Below are 19,042 nucleotides of genomic sequence, written 5' to 3' on the forward strand. Positions count from 1 at the left end.
AGTGGGAGGAGGGGGGGGGGGGGGGGGGCATGCAAAATTGATGCTCCAAAACTGGTTGGAGGCTTGTCTTGTTTCTAGATGGCGTCGATGTCAAGGTCGTCCTCTTCCTCAGCGGGCTTCTCTGGTGTCACAGTCTCCACTTTCAGCTCGCGGGCTGAGGGCGAGTAGACCACCTGGGAAAGCGAAGTGGGGGGGAGGGGTCGGGGGAAATGTTAATTGGGTGAAATCAAAAAACTCCAGCACCACTCATTTCTCACCAGGATGCACAATAAACAGAACGGTTAGATGGAAATGTATTGAGTAGAAAAGACAAGTGCTCTGCCATGCAGAGTAGGGCATCGTGTCAGCGCTACACCTTTCTATCTGAATAGATCCATGGAGAGCTGAACGCTTGTGACAGGGACCATTTGCATTTCAAACCTATGTCTTTGTGTATGACGGGAATGACTGTCTTCAGGTAAATCAGCTGTAGCAATAAGTCATTACCTCCACGTTATCATCTTCCTCCTCCTCTGCGCCGCTGCCCTCGCTCTCCTCTTCCGCCTCCTTAAGCCACTTGACGAAGGGCGCAGCCTTGGCGTGGATCTCTTTGGCCAGCTCTTTGGACACGTACTTCTTGGACACCTGATACACAGAGTTGATGTGTTAGAGGTAGCATGTGAGATTACTTGTAAGTCTCAGGTTCTAGTGTAGATTACCGGCTTTAAAATATTGGTTTAATATGTAAAATATCTTGGATGAGGCTTGTCAAACAAAATACATTCTCTCAAATGACACTGACCTAAATGAATAACAAAATGTTTCATCCTATTATCTCATTTACCCCCTTTAACCCGGATGGTCATCCGTTACCTTCTCAGCCCAAGCCAGGATGACGTCCTCCTCCAGCAGGTCGGCGTCGTACAGGTCTTTGAGGACGATGGGCACGCGGGGCAGAAGCTGGGCCTGGTGCAGTTTCACCAGACACTCAAAGCCCCCCAGGAGGTACTTCTGGGCCTTCTTATTGTTGTGGGTAAACTGGACACCAGAGAGGAGAAATACTGGAGATTGAGCAAAAATCTATTGCCACAATCATTTTTGTTGAGGTTATGCCAAACAATAAGTGTGACAGCACTGACCGTCATGACCAGTTTGGGTTACGGCACAGAGCTAAGAGAATAAGGAGCCAGAACGGACACAGTAAAGCGAAGTGGGACTCACTCTGAGGAAGTGGCGTTTGTACTTCTTGATCTGGTCACGGATGTTCTCGTCCATCAGCAGCTCTGTCAGGATCAGCGGGGCCGTGTCCTTCACGTCCAGACGCTCAGCCTCCGCAAGGATCTCTTTATCCGAGGAGTCGACGGCACCGTCCTCCTTCTTTTGCTGCGGAGGGAGTGATAGAGGTGAGAGCCACCCAGAGACATCTCACACAAACAGTTACGTGGACCTCTTCATTTCCCCCTCATTTTCTTCATTCATTCTTATACAACTGATGAATCAAATCTATTTTAAAAATCAACAGAGACGTGTCCAAAGGCAGTAACAGTGCATTTGCACTCTACTTAGTGCATGTGTATTTCCTTGTGGAGTCTACCAAACCCATTTGGATACATCAATAAATGATTTTCACTCATGTAAGCGAGCAATAAGCAAAGCAGTGCGTTGTGTAGTTGACATGGCCCAGGCAAAACAAAATGGCCATAATACCTGGACATAGGAAAAAAGTATTTGGGATGAGAATAGTCTCGAGTTTATAGGTGGAACACAAGACTTGGGTGAGCAAGGCATCCGTCACCTTCGTAACACTCCTAAGGTCACTACTGTGACCGCAGTCAGTAGAATTGGTATGACGCGAGCAGAGGAAAATCTGAACTACGGCAGTGGGGGTTGTTTCCATTGCAAGGCCCAGGGTCCTCAAATACGCAAGCGAGCAATAAGCAAGGCAGAGCGTGTTGACAGGGCCCAGGTAAAACAGAAAAGGGGTTGTTTCTGTACAGGGTCCTCCTGAGTCTGACCTTGACAAAGTTGTAGAAGAGGTTGACCCTCTCCTCCAGGGGTTTCTCCAGGTCCTCGCTGAGGGTGAGGTTCTTAGCATGCGCACTGATCTCCTCCATCCGACGCTGCTGGGCCTCCTCTGTCGTCTCCTCCCCCCAGTCCTGGTCATCATCGTCACCGTCCTACAGCAAATCCAGCACATTTCATTTATACAAGTGCTTTTGAAAATAAGACAGTCAGTGCTACACAGTGGAAACTATTCCCATGAGACTGTACGCTACAGAGAAACAAGAACAAAGAGATAGAATGGAGACTGGTTGCGTTTCATTCCAGAAAGCTGTCCCTTCAATACCCTTCATGGATCAAAGTCAACTGGGTAAGAAAGAAATAGCTCTACCTAGACATAGCTCTACCTAGACATAGCTCTACCTAGACATAGCTCTACCTAGACATAGCTCTACCTAGACATAGCTCTACCTAGACATAGCTCTACCTAGACATAGCTCTACCTAGACATAGCTCTACCTAGACCCTGCTTTCACCTATCCAGTTCATTCAGAAGTGTGAAGGATGATACTGAAACTTCTCCAGGTCAAGGTAACCGTCACGTCGGTCAAGGTAAATAAAGCACCCCTCAGGTTCCTGCCGATGCTTTTGACCGAGGTCTGGCTGGCCACTGGGGCGATGAAGTGCTGGTACTCACCACAGCATCGGGGGCGTCTATGTCGTTGTGGTTGGAGGCTTCTCCATCACTGGAGCCGTTCTCCTTGTCCTTCTTCTTGCTTTTCTTCTCCTTCTTCTTGACAGACCCAGTGTCCTCTATGTGCAGAGAGAGAAAGAGGTGGAAAGTTATGACAGACAACTTCACATTACACTCGCAATCATTTCTTGATGCCTTGTGTTTCTGACATTTACCCGACTGGAGAAGAATGGTTCTTTAGTGTAATAAATTCAACAAAAATCGACAGCCTTGGATGACTTGACAGTGCCAAGAACTGCTGTGAGAACAGGTGCCACAGCAGACATTGCCCTCTGAGGATACCGCAATGATCACTGCTGCTCATCTTTGACTCAAGACGATGACTCATGTTTAAAAAGGTGCATTGCGTAAGATTTCAGCAGCAAAATACCACCCAACATGACTCATCTAGTGCTCTAAGTTACTTGTGACCCACCAGACAAACAAATCCTGTGTCTAGTAGCAAAATAATGGCTGTGTTCACATGGGTTTTAAAAATGAAGGACATAGCATGTCTGGCATTGTTTTTAAACCAAGCCCACATTGAACAAGCCTCAGCCTGAACAACCCTGTACAGTACATTCTGAAATTCCCAGATTTTCAAAGAACAAATTAAATGAATGGAATTTCCAGAATGGCAATGCTGGGAAAGTATGCATGACAGACAAAGCAGTGTTCCTGAAAGCGCTAAATAAGAGTGAAGAGTCGTAGCTTCCGTCAGGATGCATTGGAACACGTCTGGCTCACCTGGTGGGTTCCTGAGGATGAACGTGCAGAGCTTGTGTCGCGTGTCCAGCATACCCCTGTAGCCGCAGGCCTTGCAGGAGTTCCCGATGGTTTGTTTCTTGGCGTTGATGTGCTGAGGGACAGAGAGAGAAAGAATTCAATCTTCAGTATGGCCTTATTAGTGTTCAACTCTCATATCCTAAGCGGTAGCCAAAGCAACAATTACCTACGAAAAAAAATGGCAGTCTTGTGAAGTTGGGTAGCAAAACATATGCAGATGTGTGCATAACGTACGCAGGATGGCCAGTTTGAGAAGCTAATTGTGTTCTTGCTGTTAACACCTTTATGACCCAATATTCTGTTTAATATCATCCCTGAAAAATAATGGTGCTCAAGTACCCTTGCTCTATGGGCCAGCTGCACAGACCTAGATCAAGCATGGCCTGGAACAAAAAAAAAAAAAAAAAAGAAAAGAGGAAGCTCAATGGAGTCTTGTCTTAATCTAGGTCTATGCAACCACCCCAAAATATACCAAGATCTTTTCCCGGACTTGATAATTGAGCAGACAGTTAAAGACATTGTTCTAGACAGTGTAATACAGTATGATGTCTTGTTCGGCAAACACAGTCCTCTACTATAGTGCTTGAGGGCAAGGCCTACTGTAGAAAACCAATGAATAATGCAAGCGGTTCGTTCCTGTTCTTAGAATAGACTGCATTCACTCCATTCCAAAGGGACACGGCCAGTCTGCGACAGACGTATGAATAAGCCCAGTGTGGCCAGGACAGATGTGCACGGATCCTGTGTCAGTTCATGATTGGTTTAGTGGGATGGAGACTTTACTCACGTTATTCTCAACATCTGAACCTAATCCAGCATCTGACGCAAGATTTTACTTCTAGGTTTGAGGTGAATCAAAGTTCAACTGACCTATTCAATACATTGGGATTGTTTCAGACCCTGATGAACAAGCGCCTTGCCGCCTCCACAGATACGTAAGGTGTCAGCAGGCACCAGACTGACTGCAGCATCCTGAGCCCCACGGAGAGATCACGTGACACCTCCAGGAAGTGCCTGGATCGCTGCAGTGCAGGGGAATAGGGGACGGGGAAAAAAGCACGGCCGCTTTGAAGGACAAACACTGATTTCCTATCAAATTAGGGCCATCTAGACAAGCTATACTAGTTAATCTAATTCTGTGCTAATCCTCTATGCGGACAATTTAAACATATTATAGGAGATATGGATCTATCAAACAGCAATACCCCTCATTGCAAGGTTTAAAACCTGACAATTCGATATCAATACATTGGATTTCTATTCAGTTCCGACATAAGAACCCCTGCCAACTAAACAGTGTCAGCCAGCCACAGTTAACCGCTGAAAGCTGTGGAATGAGTCACTGTGTACATTCCATCCGGTCATCTGCAACAGCACTGGAGTTCTCTCGGAAAGCAGCCGTGCATCGACACGTGATGCAGGCCCTGCCTAGACATGCTTCGCTGCAGAACAGAACCCCCATGGATGCGCAGACTGGTGACTGTGCGCGACCTAATTACAATAGAAACCTGTCCTGTCAGCAAAAACACAGCACAGAGGCGTGTGTTGGGACCATCGAGTTCACCCCTCCCTCCTTGTTGGGACAACACAGCACAGAAGATACCAAGTCTAGCAGACAAGGCTGTTTGGATAAAAAAAAAAACAATGCAAATACCAAAAAGGAAGCTCCAGCATGTCACACTCCACCTGCAAAACCGCAGATTTGGTATCAAAAAGGAAGCGAGCCCGTTCGGTCCTGGTTGGATCTAGGAAAAGAGTACTGTCAAAAGCTAAAATGGAGTGATAGTGAAGTGGCGGGTGTGCCACCCCCCCCCCCCCCCCTTCTTTCAATCGATAGCATAGGGCCGGTCAGTTTCAATGAGTTCTTTTCCAGGATCTGACAAATGCGAGGAAATGGAAAAGCTTTCTGGACTATTTACCAGGTCGGTTTCAGGATTGTCACATTCGGGACACAGCACAAACTTGCGGATGAATCCGTCCAGCATGTCCTGCAGCTTGTTCGCTTCGTGCGACCCGTTAACGATGAAGCGGTCATTTTTGGCGTCAAACTGGGTCTGGGCACCCAACTCACAACCAAAGAACTTGGTGGGATCTGGACAGGGAGAACAAGAAATAAATGTCAGTTTACTTTGTCCAAATATTATCAGATTAAAGCTTTACCTTCCCTCCTCATAGGTTGGAGAGCTTGGCTTATTGTGTTTTGTGCTGACGTTCATAGCCTCACTCTTTCCTACAGATGAAAGGGGTTCCACCATATTGCCATGTCAAAATGAGTCCACATTCCACAACAGTAGTGTAGATCCGGACACATTCCACAATCCAAAATTAATAGAAAAGATAAGCAGCATATAACTTCCAGATTTGCTGTGCTCATCTTTCCCCATTCATTTTGTGTTGATGCATAGGCCTATAGCCCAATCTATCGAACACCATATTGTGGGACGTGGAGTCATCTTGATGTCAAGACTACATCCAAAAAACATCCAACAAACTTTAAAATGTGGAGTGCGATGTCCCCTTTTAACCTATCGTTACAAATGACTGGGCACAATGGAGGGAACAGAGAGAGGTATTTACAACAACTATTCCAAACTGTTCACAACCTTGTGAAATAGATGTCAATCTAGTGGGTCAGACCAGTGCCCAAAAGGCTGGGGTGTGTTCAGCAGGACAATGTTATGGAACATTCAGATAGAACATGGCCTGTTATAAATAAACATGCCTCTACACATGGCATTTCTACCTGCAAAGTTGGACAACATTTGGCTACTGAAGGTGTCCCTGGGAACGAAGGTGGTGGGGATTATACTTACAGGTGGGAGGCCTATTCAGAGACTTGGCAACGTCAGTCATGTTGACTATAACAGTCTTTATACCATTCCCCTTGCCTTCCACCTGGAGGATGAGACATGAGAAACAACATTTGTTGAAGACATTTGTTTATTTTACCTTTAACTAGGCAAGTCAGTTAAGAACAAATTCTTATTTTCAATGGCCTAGGAACAGTGGGTTAACTGCCTTGTTCAGAGGCAGAACGACAGATTTTTACCTTGTCAGCTCAGGGATTCGATCTTGCAACTTTCCGGTTACTAGATCAACGCTCTAACCACTAGGCTACCTGCCGCCCTTTCCAACTGGATCACATTCTAACAGCGTAAAATACCTTTGAACTTGCACCACCAATCAAGATGCTCCTAACGTGCGAGGAGACATTTAAGAAAACATTTTGTAAATGTAACCGTTTTACTTAACTAGGCAAGTCAGTTAAGAACAAATTCTTATTAACAATGACGGCCTACACTGGCCAAACCCAGACGACGCTGGGCCAATTAAGTGTCACCCTACGGGACTCCCAATCATGGCCGAATGTGATGCAGCCTGAAATGCTGTCTTTCAGAGGAAACATCTTCTGTGTCTTAAGAACAAGTTAACCCACAGTTAAGCTATGTGTGGCCTTATGCTCTTGCCTCGAGCACTAAACTGGATTGGTTAGGTTTCCACCATATTGATTTCCTTTATTTCCTTGCGGGAAACAAGGGAATGAAGCTTTGACTATTGGGAACATCCCTAGGTCACTGGACTAGTTGTGCTCTGGTCACTGACCAAACCGTCATGGGAACAACTAAACTGTTCAAGGTAGACATTTCCCCTAACCACAGGTCTAGAATCAGATCCTGACCTCCAAACCATTAGGGATGACAGTGACTTCAGTCAACTATGACCCCGTACTCACCTTGGCGATTATACGGGGCATCTTGTATCGGTAGAACTGATCCAATACGCTGCGGTTGACGTTGACGGACATGATGGCTGGCCGCAGGCTTTATCAGTATGATAGAAAGATCTTGGACTGCAAATTTTTGGTATCCTCTGTCTGGCGAAGATGGGATGACATAAACAACTGGAAGAGGGTTCGGGCTCGGACATGAAAAAGGTCTTGCCAATGAGGCTGCAAGCTCCGCGCTTGTAGGTTAAGTTCACCCCACACAGGTTCCAACAGCTGCGCAACAGCTCTGAGAAGAAAGGGGGAAGACTGTTGATCAATGGAAGACATCACAGCAAAGAATGATTGTTAGTATAAAGTATGAATGTACCCTGCTATCTTGTGTGAGACTGGTACAAGACATGATCCCCTATTGGCTTCCCACCCTTGCCCAAGTTCACTTATCTGTGGTGAACACCTGCCAAAAGGCGTACCCAACGCATTTGCTCATATTAGGGCTGGGTGATATCAAATTAATTCAACTATGTTTCTGCGCGATATTCCAAATGTCTGTATCGCAAGAATAATTTTTATATTTGAGTGCTCAGGTCCGCTTGTTTCCCTGTCTTTTTGGTCTCGTCTCCTTTACTCCTTCCCATTTACACCAGAGATCTGTATATAATGACGAGATGCTCATGTCTCCGACCTAACAATTGGAGTCATTGTCCCAAAGGCAAGCGACAATAGAAACACATTGGGGCTTATTTAGGATAGACTTCAAACGAGTGAAACCTCTTGCGTCGCATCTTCTTCCACACACTAAGACAACAAAAATATATCACTTCCACCTCACCATTTGCATTTGAGGTTTGGTCCAACAGAGACAAAAACAGAAATAAAGATTTGTCAAAATGGACACATTTTACTGTAAAAGAGAAGTTAACCTTCCTTCTAACAATACTCTTATTGTGTCTCAACTCTTCAATTAGCGCACAGAGCAGACAATACAAAAAATTAACATTGATTCTGGAAAATGCCGTTTGTCACACCTGGCATTGTGGTACCACATACTACTAAGCAGCATTTTAACCCAAAACCATTGTTCTAGCGGTCTAGTCAGTGATTTATAAAAGATGTCCAATAAGCATTAAAAAAAACAAGGAACTTTCAACTTCTTATTCTGAGAAATGTAGGCCACTTGATTTCAACATCTGAACAAAGTGGAGAGGCTGTTCAAACAGTTGGAGACAGAAGGGAGCGTTGACAACAATTCCACAGTTCTTCCTTGTTAGCTAGCTAATAGATCCAACTTGGTTAATCTTGAAATATAAAAGATTAGCTGGCTACTCACTAGCATGTAGGCTTGTGCTGAGTGTTTATGAGACCAGTGCTCATGTTATATAAGTGCACAGTACAAAAATGTATTCATTAGTTCTAGTTAAATTAACAAAATAAGCATTTTAATAGACAGACTTGAATGCCAGATCTGTTTTTTTGCCATCCCTGGTTACACTTTGGATAAAATAGTTAAATTAGTGAGTCTTGTTGTGGAAGGCTTATATTTATCCATGGTATAATTTCACAAGCCCTGAATTCATTAGACTATTGCTGACTGTTTGTAATTAAGTTTAATAGTACAACGCTTATTTAGAGAAATAAATACATTGTGAATCACCCTGAAGTTTGAAAAAAAACCGAGTAGATTTTTAGGCCATATCGCCCGCCGTAGGTTATATCCCGTCATTTTGGATAGTACTGAAGTAGCCATTCTTTTTTTACATGAAAAGTACGAATATTGCTTATTTTTCTTATCTTCTTGGAAAGGAAAAACTGGCCTACAAACAGTAGTATCATATGGTTAGCTATGCCATTGTAGCTTGCTAACTATAACACTAATCATAGGAAACTGCACACAACTATTACTCAAACATATGGCATATGAATCATATAACGTATAGCTCGTGCACTACAGTGGGTTTCAATATAAACCTAACATGTCAATTCCACTATTGGTACGAAAAGATCAAATTGCCAATATAGCTAACGTTATCACTACTAATCATGGCACATGTAACAGGCTACATGGGGTTTGAGAAGCACGCCAGGCCTCGATTGAGCAATGTGCTGCAGAGTGCGTCATTCAGAGGAACAGTACGCGAGGGAAGGAAGGCGCCATCTTGGTCCACCTAGGAGGCGCATTCACCATACGAACATGCTGTAAATAAATGCAATACGAAATGCCACACAGTAATTAAAGTATAATTGAGTTAAAAATACCTTTCCCATCCGTCGCTCCTGTCGTCCGGGTACTCACCGTTTTCGCAAAACAAAGACATAAACACACCGCTGGTCGCCCAGAGACGCAATAAAGTGTTGTGTGGATGAGCAGTAACGTTAGGGTTGTGGAGACCAAGCGGCACTGCAACAGTGCCGAAAGAGCAGTCCGACCTTACGGTGGAGGGTACTAGAGCCCGCAGAGAAAACTCGAGACGCCCAAAAATGGGGTATCTGGAATAAACCAAAAGGGACACTCAAATCAGTACAGGTGTCAGTTTATAGTAATAACTAGTTAACATTAGCCAATGACTATGATGACATATGGAAGCCACAGAAACGCTAGCTAACCTAGTTATAGTGTTGGCCTAATTTTTTTTTTTTATACAAGTTGATCTGCTCTGTTACCCTTGAATATTTGCTGAATAATTAACACGAATAATAAAAATAAAACGATCATTTAGCTTAGTCACCATTGCTCGTCAAACTTGCTTCGACTCACCTCCAGAACGTTCTCACTAGGTTCTTGCAACGCCACTGTAATGTAGCTGTCAACGTGCTGTCAATCTACACCAGCTCCGTCACTACTTACGCCCATTTGAATGACGTCACGCAAATGGCAACTTCTTACTCGTTTATTTTGGTGCCAATCATTGTTGGCTGAGAAGCAATCTCACGAGCTCGTGACTGTAAAATTTATGGGGAAAAAATATGAATGAAAAATGAGGACACTGTTCAATTCGATGAGATCCCTACATTTTGAGGCCAGGTTATTTATATTATGCGGTGGCTTTTCTGTCTCCAGGAAATATCAGTTCTTATTAAGTGTAAAATGTGGATTCCAACAGGCTTTACATATAATGTCAGGTGTCCTTTACCTTAAAAACATCAAAATATGGATACTGAAAAGGAATTTTAGGCATTTTAAACACTTTTTGTCACTGGATGTAGGCGTTTTTGCCATGTCCCCAGGTGTTATTTATCAACTTCCACAAGAAATATACAATCAAATAATCGTTTTTTTCTCATCATTATTGTGTTTTTTATTTTTATTTAAGATGTTCTGTGTGTCCCTGATATCCCTTTCCACCCTGTTAGCTTGTTGTAATTCTCCATTTAATAAGAAAACAACCTCTTGCTGCAATGACAGCACATTCAGGAAGTGTCATAATGTCTTTGGTGGGAAAGCTATGGTGCTAAGCTAAATACATATAAACACTCAGTTGTATCTATTTGTCATGTTGTTAGTCTGTATGTCCCACTCATAAATGTCCATCCTGTTAGGCTAAATTATATATAGAATAAAACATCTAGATGTTAAAATATGATTTGATAGAGAAGTTAAAATCCTGTTCAAGTGTTCACCGTTTTACTAGGTCAGTCTTTCTCACTCACAGAGCTATGGCTAATTTATGCTCAAAATGTCCACCCTGTTAGGTTCCACCCTCTTAGGGTTCTGCACCTAACAAATTGGAAAATGCACCCAAAATGTGTTTATAGTGCCTGAGCTTGACCAATATGTTTTTCTGAAAATCAAGCATGTCCTTTTTCTGATAGAATACTAAAAAAAGACATTACCATTCATTCCTACAGAAATACTTTGGTAGAGAACTAGCTTCGATGCACCTAAGTGCACCTTGTGCTGAACTCTGTAAAAAATAAAACACTGTAAAAACTCTCTTGGTTGCTTTGAAGCTAGGAGAGAGCATGCACATGTTAAAGTATAACATATGAGAGAGTGCTTACGCGGTGGCTCAGTTACTTCTTTTAAACTGTATGTAAACTGCAATACATCTCTTTGTGGTGGCACGTATAATGCTCAGTTGGCCTGGGTAGAGAGGGCTGCATACAGGCCGAAGTCTCTGGACGTGTTTTCAGTCACTGTAGTAAAAATACAAATACAGCTCTGGCAGGGTGTGAGGCCAGGGGACAGATTGCTAAAGCATGTGGAATGCTGGTCTGAATAGAGTGGGCCACGGGCAACCTTCCTGGATTACCTGTGGAATTATTGTTGGGGGTGGAGAGTGGAGGCTGAGGGGGAGTTGTTGTTGACCACTGAAATCTGGGGCAACCTAGTTAAGCATTTAACTCTTACTGACCACCAAATTAAGATTATAGCCAGCCTCAAGTGTAGTGTATATAAGACTAATATGCTATGCTTCATAGTTACAATTCATCTTACTTCCTTTTCAGGGTACAGTATACACACAGGCACAGTCCACACCACAGCTTTGTTGACAGGACCTGGTTCACTTTGAAAATATGAATTTACTGAGTGTGGTGCTCAGTTATGGCATTGTGCACTTTAACAAAAATATTGTCTGTTCAACAACATGTTGACGGAATTGTCCGGCGGACACTCCACCATGTCAAGCATTCACACTGTGCCATCATGTGAGCTTCATTGAAATTTCAAACTGTTCCACAATCCACAGTGGTTGGGTTCAGCAACTTCACTAAAAAGCAAACTGGGGTCATTCATTTGATTGCATGCTGCTACTGGCTCTATGAAAAAAGCTGACTTGACTACTTTTAAAACCTGCCAGATGTACAGTTCATCTACTCTATGCCAATCAGATCCTCCCTTCAGGGTTGGAATTGGTGTGACCTCAGTTTAACCTTTCACATCATGTCAGAAATAGACTTGCAACCCAAAATGGAAACTCAAGAGTGTGAAGGCAAAGCTACACTCAAAAGATGAACAGCTGGGACAATCAAATGAGATTTCAATTAACATGACAAAATCAAACTGTGAATAGTAATAAACACATTTTATTTGGCTAATGGATTGAAAACAATGAAGAAAGTCAGTCTTTCCAACTGATAGCTATATAGTTGCATGTCAAATCTGTCTGATTTACAAGAATACATTTGTCAGGCCACACCTCTATGCACATTAATTGGTTTGTAGTGGCCACGTTCGAGCTTAAAATCTTATCATATTTATCTACTCCTTGGACCATAGATGCTATTGTCTACCAGCTACAACAACAACATCTTCTTTCACTAAAATGAAAAATACTTTTACTAACAAAGCTTACATACATTTGACTTATATAGTCTACTAAAGAAATCATACCTATCCATACTAGGCTATTATTACACTGCTTCAGTTTCTGTTAATCTTAAATTCTACATCTAAACACATCTCCCACTTCCATAAAAACATATTTTTAGACGGCTGAAGCAAGCGCACACATTTTCTTTAGGACATTTAACCTTTCTAGCTGTAAAGTATATATTTTTTCAGGTCATTACATATGTAGGATCTTAATTTGATCCCTCTGTTGCAGGATAACTATCCTGCAATGGCGGCAATTTAACTTGCATTGTATTTAAGGTTTAAAAAAGGCTTCTGAAGTTTGAAATTTCCACTTAGAAATTTCAGACTTGATTTTCCCTTAACGAAAAATTGATCAACCCGAACAAAAATCTCCATTATTTAATCCACATAAAAATTCTAATTTCCTGTTGCTGCAGGTTTTTCCTGGTGTAGCAAACTGGGCTCAAATTAAGATCTTACATCTGTATGCAATTACTGTAATCATGTCTACATATATTCATATCAAAGTTCCTTTCTGTGTCATTGAAAGTATCTTAACAGATGGTCCAAAACCAAAATTTATCCCATGCTGAAGTCCAAGCCCAGGATAGAGTGGCCTAGTGAATTTGGTCTGGACTCTGTGGAGGAGGATCATTGTATCAGAGACGTTGTAAAAGGACAGAGTCCCTGCCTTGTGGTCTAGGTATACTCCTACTCTGGAGGAGTAGGGGACACGTATGGCAGTCTTTTTACCATTGTGGTAGAAAGAACAGCCCGAGTGAGAGCAGATTAAACACCAGGATTGATCATTCTGTCCAAACAAACACTCCTCTCTGCATTTCCTGCTGATGCCTTTATATGAGACAGCTATATAAACCCCAAACCCTCTCCACTCAACCTCCCAGTAGCAGGCTCCAGACAGACCCTTGCTACATAGCACCTGTGGGTGTGAGGTAAACCTGTCTGGATGGTCAGGATAGGACTGGATCCTAGAGCTCCATGTCACCTTTCTATTCCCCTCAGATAGACACAGACGGTTATGTACTGTGTTGGGATCCAATGTAAGCTGATCCAGTCCAGTTACCTTGGTCATTTCCTTCTTAAATAGATCTTCTAGTTGCTTTTTCAGCCCAGAGAGTAATTTATTTACACCCTCAAAGGAGATGCATTGGTTGACGGTGATGACGGTCTCAGATCGAGGAGGGACAGAGAGAGACTGGAAACACTGGAGGAAATGGATATGATCCTCTGTGTTTGAGAGCTGCTCAAATTCAGCGTCTCTCCTCCTCAACTCAGCGACGTCCTGCTTCAATTGCTCCATGAGTTCTTCAGCCAGAATCACTTCAATCTTCTCCTGGGCTCTGATCAGCTCCTTCACCTCAGAGCAACTTCGTTCAATGGAGCGAATCAGCTCAGTAAAGATCCTCTCAGTGTCCTCCATCGCTGCCTGAACAGAGAGCTTGAGTGACTTCATAGACTGTCTTACCTCCTGCATCTCCTTCTCTCTCTTCTGGATTCTCTGCTGAGATTTCTGCCTTTTGTTCTCCAACTGCCTTTGTTTCTCAGTCCTTTCTGCTGCAACTGAGACTGTATCATGGCCTTTATGTTCATCTAATAAACACTGATAACAGATCAACTGCTGATCGGTGCGGCAGTAAACCTCTAACAGTTTGTCATGACGATAGCAGATCTTCTCTTGTAGTTGTGTGGAGGCTTTGATCAGCTTGTGCTTCTTGAAAGCAGGAGATTCATGGTGAGGCTGGAGGTGAGTCTCACAGTAAGAGGCCAGACAACCCAGACAGGACATGACGGCTTTGAGTTTTCTCCCAGTGCAGAAGTCACACTCCACATCTCCAGATCCAGCATAATAGTGAGCTGGAGAAGAAACTGCAAGTCCTTCCTTAAGTTTTTCCATTAATTCAGCCAGCAGAGTGTTTTTCTTCAGAACTGGCCGAGGAATAAAGCTTTCCTTGCACAGTGGGCAGCTGTAGACACCCTTCTGATTATCCTGATCCCAGTAACCCTTCATACAGGCCATACAGTAGCTGTGCCCACAGGGAATAGTCACTGGATCCTTCAGTGTATCCAGACAAATCGAACAACTCATCGAGTCCATAGCTTCTACCATTTTGCCACACTCACTTCCTGGTTCTGTGTGTGAGCATGTGCACTCTGAACCTCTAGAGGGTGTGGTGTTGGATAGAGGCCAAGAAGAGATTAGCTCTGATTGGAGAGACAAAATTCCACACCCCTTATAATACATTCAAAATGGCTTCTTCTTATCTATGGTAACAGAATATTTTTTTTAATTATTTTAAGCAAATACGGTACATCTTAGTTAGGGTACTGAGTCAAGGCCTCAGGCCTAAGTCAATTAATGTCCCTGGAATGTTAGCTACTTTTCAGCTGACTTGGGGATTCAGCTGAGGTCTAGAACTTAGGGAATGATTTGTATCAAATACAGAGATGTTTATGACCAGTTTATTACTGGCCACCCATTCCAAAGAAGACAGCAACTCTTAAGGGATTCAGCGACTTCATTAGCTGTGGTTGCTGACACGTATATGGTTGAATCATCAGCATACATGGACACACAGGCTTTGTTTAATGCCAGTGACAGGTCATAGGTAAAAATAGAAAAGAGTATGTATCTGTATACATAAAAGCCCCGCAAACAATTTGATGACATTCGGATGTTATAACATTATAATCAATAGACATTTTATCATAGTTCCAATAAATTCCAAAAGAACAACAAAAAATACCATACTATAACAGCCCAAATAACATTATGCAAATAGATTCAGTTATTGGTCAACATGGCATGTTCACAATAGAATTGAATGCTATTTGAGAATTATTTTACAAGAAATCAAAATGATTACACTCAAAATATAAGCCTACTCCTTTTCAAATTATAACCACTAGGGGGGAGCAGAGTTTAAAATATGAAATTTATGAATGTGTCTCGGAATGATCTGTTCACTAAGAACACCTTTGAACAAAGCAATGTAAATGAAATTATAATTTGACATTTCTTTTTCATATAGTCATTTTCTATACATATCTGTCACAATCCATCCTCTGCTGTTGCTAAATCCATCTATCAAGAAGAAAGCCTTTAATGAACATTTAGCGAAATACTAATTTGACATGTTGTTATTCATTAGGGTTAGTCTGGAAACGCTTGAGCTGAGGTAACGGAAATGTCAGCATTGCTGTACAAAAATCACGTAAATAATTCTGCCAGTCCTTTCTCCTCTATCAGCAATCATCACAGTCATAAGAACGTATTTCCCTCAACATCAACAACACATTTCCTTTTTCACTATATGTTAATTTCCCCCCTCAGAGTCTAGTCTGAGAAACCATTCTGTTGAGTGAGTTCTCTTTAGAGGGCTATTGTCATTTTCATTTCCTAGTTTTGATTAAATCAAATAAGTAGACGAATATGTTTTATCCCCAGAATTTACCAACAACTTCACAGAGGAAGGAGATTGCTTCTGTTGGCCTGTACTATGTTTCCCATTATTGTAATGATATGTATTGTATTGAAATGTTGTGATAGAAAGTCACTATGGCATTTTGGCTTGACCATTATCAAGGTTTCCCAAACTCGGTCCTGGGGCTCCACCTGGGTCCACATTTTTGTTAATGCCCTAGCACTACACAGCTGATTCAAATAATCAAAGCTTGATGAAGAGTTTGTTATTTTGAATCAGCTGTGTAGTGCTAGGGCAAAAACCAAAATGTGAGCCACAGGTCAGAGTTTTGGAAACCCCACCCTCTTCTTGAGGTGTGGAATGGTGAGAACAGATCATTGGCACCTGTTTGTAAATGTTGGTCCCACGTTAATCTAATGTTGGATTATGATCTAATGGTAATCAGTCACTTTGGAGGGAGAAATGTATATGATTGCAAAGGTCTGGGGGGGGGGGGGGGGTTAAGCCAGACTGTGATTCTCAACCCTAGCGAAATGTAGTTTCAATTTGATCACAGCTTAGCCCGATTTTTTTCTAGAACACTCATGACATGTTATGACATTGGCTCCATAACCAAGGAGCATCCTTCATTGATTTTGATGGGTTTCATCATTCTACAGTAGTTGACCCCAACCCATAAAAAAATTATAAGAATACAAGCGTTTTAAGTAAGAATACAAAATAAAATACTTTAGGCCGGTTTCCCACACAGATTAATTCTAGTCCTGGACTAAACATTATTCTAAAAGGAGAATCTCCTTTAAACATGTTTTTAGTGCACGACTAGGCCTAATCTGTGTCTGAGGAAAATGGCACTTTTTTTGTCTGATCTGATAATACAAGCTAGTTATCTCAAAGCAAAACTTCTCTCCGCACTTCTCTCCGCACCCCTGTGCCATAATCAAATATAATAAAATAAAATGTTATTAGTCACATGCGTCGAATACAACAGGTGTAGACCTTACAGTAAAATGCTTACTTACAAACCACTAATGCAGTTAAAAAAAATATGGATAATAAGAAATAAAAGTAACACGTAATTAAAGAGCAGCAGTCAAAATGCATTGCTTCTGACGTGCCACGATCCTGCTTGCTTTACATCTGACAGATATTTACCTACCGTAGCTAGCTAGATAATAATGGTTTATGACAATTGCAGTTTAGTTCATTATCTAGCTAGCTAGGTAAGTGTAAAACTGAGAGTTTGACTGTAAAACGCAGCTAGCTGGCCAACTTTATCAGGTGTAGCCAAGCTAGCTAGTTTGACACTCAGAAACATTAGCTTACAATGATTTTCTGGCAAATGACTTGAAACAAACCTTCACTGAGCTTCTTCTGACTGGAATTATTCTTAGAATTCAATTTTCCCTAAATGGCAGCAATAAATGTAGTTGGTTGTGGTAATGCACCTTATAGTTGGTCGCCAACTGTCAAATAAAAGTTTTATCTGTGGATTAATTGTCGGGGTAGAGGACCTTGTGCATTTCCGGTAAAATAACAACCCAATTTTTATATCCCAGGACAAATTAGCTAACAACAGCAAGCTAGATAGCTAAATAGCCAATACATATTTAATGATTTTTGACCTGTCCCCAAATGAATATAATTAGTTCAGAGTTTGTTTTGATATTTCAACCTGCGTGTCCTGATCGCGTCTGGTGTGGGTGGACAAAATCAACATTCACGCAATAGCGCAAGCGGTGCGGTCTGGTCAACATGTGAGCCAGTAAGCTGGACAATAGAACTAGTCAAAATTCACCGAAGGCTGAAAAACGACCAAAGAACGTTGGTTGAGCTGGAACACTAGCGCGGGGCCATTGCAAATGACTTGAAACAAACCTTCACTGAGCTTCTTCTGACTGGAATTATCCTTAGAATTCAATATCCCTAAATGGCAGCAAAAAATGTAAACCTTTTTTTATTTTACCAATACAATCTGTTCTTAGGACGAAACTGAAAAATAACTTGTGTAGAAAGTAAACATTTGCACTTCGATGGTGCCAAGTGTGCTTATGTCTGCATAATGAGGAAGTAAGAAAAAAATGACTATTTCTGGTCTAGCGACCGATGACAGCGGAGTACGCTGCCCAATCTTATGTCATTAGAAAGTTGACATTATCCTGATTAAAATGGTGTCCGACTTGAAAAAATATATATACATATATACACATTGCGAAATATTTGACAAAATATACCAGCATGCCTTTCCATAGGAAATCAAATGGGAGGGAGCTCAGCGTTCCAAGGGCAAAAAGTATTTTGGGGCTATCGTTTGATGACAACAGAGTACGCTGCCCAGCTTTACATAATTAGAAAGCGGAGATTATCCTGATTAAAATGGTGTCTGACTTGAAAAAAATCCAAATATACACATTGCGAGATATTTTGTGAAATTAACAGACATACCTATATTTCCCCTATAGGAAACAATGGGACGAACTCAGAGTTCCATGAGTATTATTATAATTTTTTTTACATTTTAACTACCAGCAATTGGTAACAGCATTGTAAGCTGCCCAAATTTACATAATTATAAATAATAGATTATCCCGATTAAAATCATGTAGAACTTCAAACCATTAAAATAATACATTTTGAGATATTTGTCGAAATAGACAGACATATCCCCATTTTCCCAAAACAATGGCAGTCTGAAAGTTATAACAGCAGTCTTTCATTTAACCAGTTTACCATTTATAAACTACCATTTTGTGTAGAACTTTTTGTGGTTTGTAATCTAGCGGTTAAGAGCGTTGGGCAATAACTGAAAGGTGATTTATATATTTTTTTAAAGCTACTTTTCAGTGTGCATGTTATGTTAAGTGGGTGTTACTTTGGCAGACAATATCACCCATCTAAATAAATATTTGTTTATTTTGAACTAACTAACTGTATGTCAGATTCATTGTTATTCTATAAATTGTTATTTTAGTGATAAAATGAACTAGACAATTTTAAATGGTGCAATTCTGAGTAATTACTACTTTAGTAAGGATATACACTTTATTCAGTACTGCTGCAGTTGCTAAACAATTCCAATA

General features: G+C 41.6%; 2 protein-coding genes across 4 annotated transcripts; both read right to left on the reverse strand.

Moving 5' to 3' along the window:
• LOC129817751 (eukaryotic translation initiation factor 5-like) lies at positions 1 to 10,073 on the reverse strand. 3 transcript variants are annotated; one of them, XM_055873276.1, is made up of 12 exons: positions 9,979 to 10,073; positions 9,517 to 9,710; positions 7,233 to 7,512; positions 6,313 to 6,394; positions 5,419 to 5,591; positions 3,461 to 3,572; positions 2,678 to 2,793; positions 1,995 to 2,156; positions 1,201 to 1,362; positions 853 to 1,017; positions 487 to 624; positions 1 to 173 (listed from the first exon to the last, which is right to left on the reverse strand). In XM_055873276.1, exons 3-12 carry the CDS (start codon positions 7,302 to 7,304, stop codon positions 75 to 77), a joined length of 1,281 nt encoding a protein of 426 aa, XP_055729251.1. In that variant the 5' UTR covers positions 7,305 to 7,512; positions 9,517 to 9,710; positions 9,979 to 10,073; the 3' UTR covers positions 1 to 74. The 3 variants fall into 3 exon arrangements, with proteins under 3 accessions (XP_055729251.1, XP_055729249.1, XP_055729250.1); XM_055873274.1 differs by having other exon boundaries at positions 9,480 to 9,710; XM_055873275.1 differs by having other exon boundaries at positions 9,480 to 9,710; positions 9,950 to 10,043.
• Positions 10,074 to 12,232: 2,159 nt separating this feature from the next.
• On the reverse strand, positions 12,233 to 14,844 carry LOC129817749 (tripartite motif-containing protein 16-like). The gene has a single exon (XM_055873273.1). The coding sequence runs from the start codon at positions 14,780 to 14,782 to the stop codon at positions 13,037 to 13,039; it is 1,746 nt and encodes a 581-aa protein (XP_055729248.1). The 5' UTR covers positions 14,783 to 14,844; the 3' UTR covers positions 12,233 to 13,036.
• Positions 14,845 to 19,042: the final 4,198 nt, after the last annotated feature.

This window comes from Salvelinus fontinalis, chromosome 20 (genome assembly GCF_029448725.1).
Source record: "Salvelinus fontinalis isolate EN_2023a chromosome 20, ASM2944872v1, whole genome shotgun sequence".
NCBI classification, from domain to species: Eukaryota; Metazoa; Chordata; class Actinopteri; order Salmoniformes; family Salmonidae; genus Salvelinus; species Salvelinus fontinalis.

Bases quoted from the DNA above. Each gene is read 5' to 3' on its own strand.
- LOC129817751 (XM_055873276.1), bottom strand. From the start codon at position 7,304: ATGTCCGTCAACGTCAACCGCAGCGTATTGGATCAGTTCTACCGATAC. The intron at 6,395-7,232 runs GTGAGTACGGGG...CTCATCCTCCAG, and splicing joins TGCCCCGTATAATCGCCAAG to GTGGAAGGCAAGGGGAATGG. The intron at 2,794-3,460 runs GTGAGCCAGACG...CTCTGCACATAG, and splicing joins CATCCTCAGGAACCCACCAG to AGGACACTGGGTCTGTCAAG.
- LOC129817749 (XM_055873273.1), bottom strand. From the start codon at position 14,782: ATGTATTATAAGGGGTGTGGAATTTTGTCTCTCCAATCAGAGCTAATC.